This window comes from Garra rufa, chromosome 5 (assembly GCF_049309525.1).
Source record: "Garra rufa chromosome 5, GarRuf1.0, whole genome shotgun sequence".
Taxonomy (NCBI): Eukaryota; Metazoa; Chordata; class Actinopteri; order Cypriniformes; family Cyprinidae; genus Garra; species Garra rufa.
Genome location: NC_133365.1, coordinates 21,048,734 through 21,053,507, shown reverse-complemented (window position 1 = coordinate 21,053,507; position 4,774 = coordinate 21,048,734). Strand labels below are relative to the sequence as shown.

At 31.2% G+C, this 4,774-nt stretch overlaps 1 protein-coding gene across 1 annotated transcript; it reads right to left on the bottom strand.

The window, feature by feature from the left end:
• Window positions 1–287: 287 nt before the first annotated feature.
• mfsd10 (major facilitator superfamily domain containing 10) lies at window positions 288–4,678 on the bottom strand. Its single transcript, XM_073841253.1, has 9 exons — window positions 4,526–4,678; window positions 4,257–4,436; window positions 3,101–3,209; window positions 2,878–2,989; window positions 2,301–2,409; window positions 2,072–2,162; window positions 1,929–1,976; window positions 1,547–1,636; window positions 288–786 (listed from the first exon to the last, which is right to left on the bottom strand). The coding sequence occupies exons 1-9, from the start codon at window positions 4,556–4,558 to the stop codon at window positions 683–685; spliced, it is 876 nt and encodes a 291-aa protein (XP_073697354.1). The 5' UTR covers window positions 4,559–4,678; the 3' UTR covers window positions 288–682.
• Between the last annotated feature and the right edge of the window lie 96 nt (window positions 4,679–4,774).

Below are 4,774 nucleotides of genomic sequence, written 5' to 3'. Positions count from 1 at the left end.
ATTCAATGTGTTAGATGTTGTTTCTTTGTAATTATGAAATTGTTTCTACACTGTTTTTTTTAGTGTAGAGCATGTACCATGTTTGACATTTATTCCTAATGTGTTTTCATCATTGTTTGTATACATTGCTATTCTTTTCCTATTAGTTTAATTTCTAATCATTATTTTTTTTAATTTAATACTAATATCATTGCTTTCCATTGTATTTTGACTTGACAGTTGAATGTAGGAATTTTCTCTAGCAAATCATCATGCAAATGAATACAGAAAGAAAAATAAATAAAATATTCTAGTAGACAATAATCTTTATTTTTTTAAATCTGATTAAAAAGATACAATCAATATCCACATATTTTGATATAAAAACACACATCAAAATATATATACCACTGTGCATATGTAGCAATATTACCCAAATATATAATGTCATTCATACAAAACAGTAGCGCTGACACAGAAACACAAAAATATCTGTCGATTAAGTGTTGTAAAAATACATTCATGAAATATTGTGACTATTTACAGCCTTTATTATTTTTAACAGTGAAGTAAACAAATTTCCAGAAACCCAAGTAAATATAAACTTTTTTTTTGGTTTGTTTATTATGTTTTACTGTAAACACTTTATTCAAAAGAAATTTGAGTGGGCTGTAATACTTTGTGAATTGTAAAATTCCCAATCTCATTCATCTTTCTGTCTCCTCAGCCGGTTCAGTAAAATCAGAGGGACTATAAAAAACGCCGAACTAATAATAAAACATAATTCTGCTCCAGCCAACCAGTACACTGAAATAAAAAGTGAAATAATGTTATGAATTCCTGTAAACTACAATAAACAAAGGTACAGACTGATTCATAAAAGATTTTCTTGCAGTTTTGCAATTGCAATTTACTGTTAAGTGTTGTTTATGTAAGTAATTGCCCATTAGATATATGCATTTATATATACACTACCAGTCAAATGTTTTTTCCAAAAGATTGTTTGTTTTTAAAGAAGTCTCTTCTGCTCACCAAACCTGCATTTATTTGATTCGAAGTACAGCAAAATGTAATTAATTATAATTATATTATTATGTTTTTCAGGTTTCTTTGACGATTAGAAAATTCAGAAGAACAGCATTTATCTGAAACAGAAATCTTTTGTTTGGAGTCAAAATTATACTGACTCCAAGCTTTTGAATGGTATAGTGTATAATATTACAAAAGCTTTTTTATTTCAGATAAATGCTGATCTTTGCATCTTTCATCAAAGAATCCTGGAAAAAAATGATAACAATAATAATAAATGTTTCTTGAGCAACAAATCATTCGAATGATTTCTGAAGAACCATGTGACACTAACACTTTTGCTTTTTATCACAGGAATAAATGACATATTTTTAAAATATATTCAAAAATAAATGTTTTAAATTTTACTTTTTTGTACTTTGGATCAAATAAATGCAGGTGAGCAGAAGAGACTTCTTTAATAAACATTAAATATTTTACTGTTCAAAACCTTTTGACTGGATATATATATATATATATTATTTTTTATTTTTTTTACCTGAAGAAGCCACAATAGGGCCCAGTGCTCGAGCTAAAGCTCCAAGACTCCGAAGGATTCCCATTACTGTTCCCTTCTGACTGGCTGAGCCTAACAAACCATCATAGACATTAATAACACCATCACACATTCAAACTCAGAGATCATTACGATCATTAATAAAGAAATAACTCCAAATAAATACTCTATTACCATTTCTAATGCAAAACAAAGCAAAAATCCTAGATATAAAAATATTTTTTGTAGCAGAGTAACCAAAACTGGTCACCACCATTTTAAAAAATATATTCTTTTGTAATCCACTGGTCTAAAACCAATGATTATGCAAGCTTAGTAGCTTATGAAAATAAATCTTAGACAACACTAGAAAAAAGAATCTCACCATGTCCAGATACTTGTGTTGAAAGGCATGGGACAACAATAGCAGCAGCTAAAAAAATAAATACATTTAAATACTAATACACAAAAACAAGTAAATATTTATTTGGATGATGCATTTATACCAACAGATGCACACTTGCTTACCAAAAGAGTACAAAAATAAGCCAGAATAGAGTAGTGTCAAATTCCATGCTATTCCAATAAGCACAAAGGCTGGTATCAGTGATATAATTGCCTGAAATACACAAATATGAAAACAAACATGTAGTCACAATGTGCAAGCCTTTGAGTAGTTAATCATTAAGTCATATTCAGAGTTCAGAGAAAAGTGCAAGAAATCCAAGAGATCCAGTTATGCATAAAAAGAGTTTACCATGCTAACAATCTGGATCTGATGATCTGGTTTGATCCTGCGGGCAAATCCGCCCTGGATCACAGCCATAGTAATGCCAATGAAAAAGAACATCTTCCCCTGCTGCATGCTACAACAGAATAAGACAAGTGTTTCATTTTAATAACATCAGGCAAGACCAGAGGATTCAGCTGCTCTATGATACACACAATGATACCAGTATGTCACATTTCTGAGCAAAACACTTTACTTCAACCTTTGTCCTCTTTCCCCCATTCTGATTGTTTATAATATATAATATTTTTTCCTTGTTCCTTGTTAACTTCCTTGTTCCTAATGCCTGCATACAAATGTTTTTCACAACTTTAAGAGTCAGATCTCATGTTTTAAGTTGGGCTATTAACTCAAAATCGATTAGGTAGATTTGCTACAGGCAGTTTATCAGTTGAAGACAATGGCGTGCTTTGTGATGTTACAATTTGAATGCTGTTGTGTAAGCAACTCGTGTGCAGAAGCAGTAACCACAGCCTTTTGTAACCGTTGGAGGTTGTGATGTTCAGCACTGTTGTGTTAGCTACAGATTCAGGCCAGATCTTACCTGGAAAACTGGAAGCGCTGATGTGTCAGAAAACTTAAGGTGAATTCCAACCCAGAGAAGAGAAATAGATATGTGAAGTAAACCAATCCAAGCACCTTCAGATTTTGCATCTCTATTGTGGGAGAAAAAAGTCAAATAATCATCCCAACAACTAAAAAAAATGCTGTGACAGTAATTCATCCTGGTCAAGTTGAAGTCTTCTAGGTTGGGTTTATGCGCTCACTTTGTTCAGGTGGTGGATTCTCTGTTCTTGTGACGGCAGTGAAATTGAAAAGTGCAATAGGGTGAAGGAGATCTCCAGATTGTTGAATACCTGAAGACTCTGATGCCCCCTGAGTCATGAAAAACAGCCATTAAATTTATAATTAAAGACAATACTATAAACAATTAAAACTAAGTTGACGTCCATTTAGAAAGTGATTAAAATAAAAATCACAATGTATCAAAACAAGCAACAGATTTTTCCTGTATCCTGATGTACATCCATATCATGCTGGCTTAAAATGTCATTAAAAATATTTAAGCACATTTAAATAAAGTGTTTACTGTCAATTACATATTTATATAACATTATTACTATGTACACTGCCATTCAAAAGTCTGGGATCAGTAAGATTTTTAATGTTTTTTAAAGATTTATTTTCTGTTCATCAAGGCTGCATTTATTTGATTAAAAATACAGAAAAAAACAGTAATATTGTGAAATATTATTTAAATTTAAAATAATAGTTTTCTATTTTAATATACTTTAAAATAGAATTTATTTCCATGATGCAAAGCTGAATTATTAGCACCATTACTTTAATAATCTTTGACACAATCCTTCAGAAATAATTCTAATATGCTGACTTATTATTAATGTTGGAAGTTGTGCTGCTTAATATATATATATATATATATATATATATATGGAACCTGTGAGACATTTTCAGGATTCTTTGATGAATACAAAGTTAAAAAGAAGTGTTTGTTCAAAATAGAAATGTTTGCAACAATATACACTACCATTCAAGTGTTGGGGTTGTTTGAAAGAAATGTATACTTTTATTCAGCAAGGATGTGTTAAATTGATAAAAAAAAAAATGGATAGTCAAGACTTATATTGTTAGAAAAGCTTTCTATTTTAAATAAATTCTGTTCTTTTTTTTTACCATTTTGTTCATCAAAGCATCTTGAAAAAAAGTATCACAGGTGCTAAAACAATTATGTTTCCAACACTGATAATAAATTAGCATATTAGAAGAAGAGACTTATTTAAAAAACATTAACAATTTCAAACTTCCAAAACAGCAGTGTAACTGAAAACATTATTTCTGTGACTTAATAAACTGATCATTGAAAGTTAGCATCTGGTTGTTGCATCTTGTCACTTTTCTGACCTTTTGTAAAGTCTCTGGCAGCATGAAGAAAATAAAAAGCAGATCTGCTACAGAAAAAAGGACAGCCAGCATGGCAGGACCTTGATAAAACACCTCAGCATCTTTGAGTCTCAGAGCAAAGTATGCTCCCATTAATGGACCCAATGTGAAGCCCAAGGAGAAAGCAACACCAATCATTGCCTGACAACAGAAGAAAACAAATCCAGTGAATCTTCAAATGACTCCAAAGATAAAAGCTTAAAATGCTGATAACAATGACCATAACTCACCATTCCCTTGTTTCTTGCTTTAGGGCAAGGCATGTCCGCCACAATAGCAGTGCACAGGCTGACATTACCTTTACAAATTCCTCCAACCACTCGAGACAACAGAAAAATGGTAAAACTGTGAGAGAAAGCCCATAGAATGTAGGATGCTATAAGACCTACCTGCAAAACAGGGAAAATATAACTTCATAAAAATATGAATGCCCATTTTTGCAATAGAATTAGAAAATATGTAACTGTGACTTTTTATCT

What these genes read in the sequence shown, in the direction of transcription:
- mfsd10 (XM_073841253.1), bottom strand. Translation starts at nt 4,558, where the DNA reads ATGCCTTGCCCTAAAGCAAGAAACAAGGGAATG. An exon ending in CAGCGCTTCCAGTTTTCCAG is followed by an intron (nt 2,410 to 2,877) that starts GTAAGATCTGGC and finishes ATTCTGTTGTAG; the next exon opens with CATGCAGCAGGGGAAGATGT. An exon ending in AGATCCAGATTGTTAGCATG is followed by an intron (nt 2,163 to 2,300) that starts GTAAACTCTTTT and finishes TGTGTATTTCAG; the next exon opens with GCAATTATATCACTGATACC.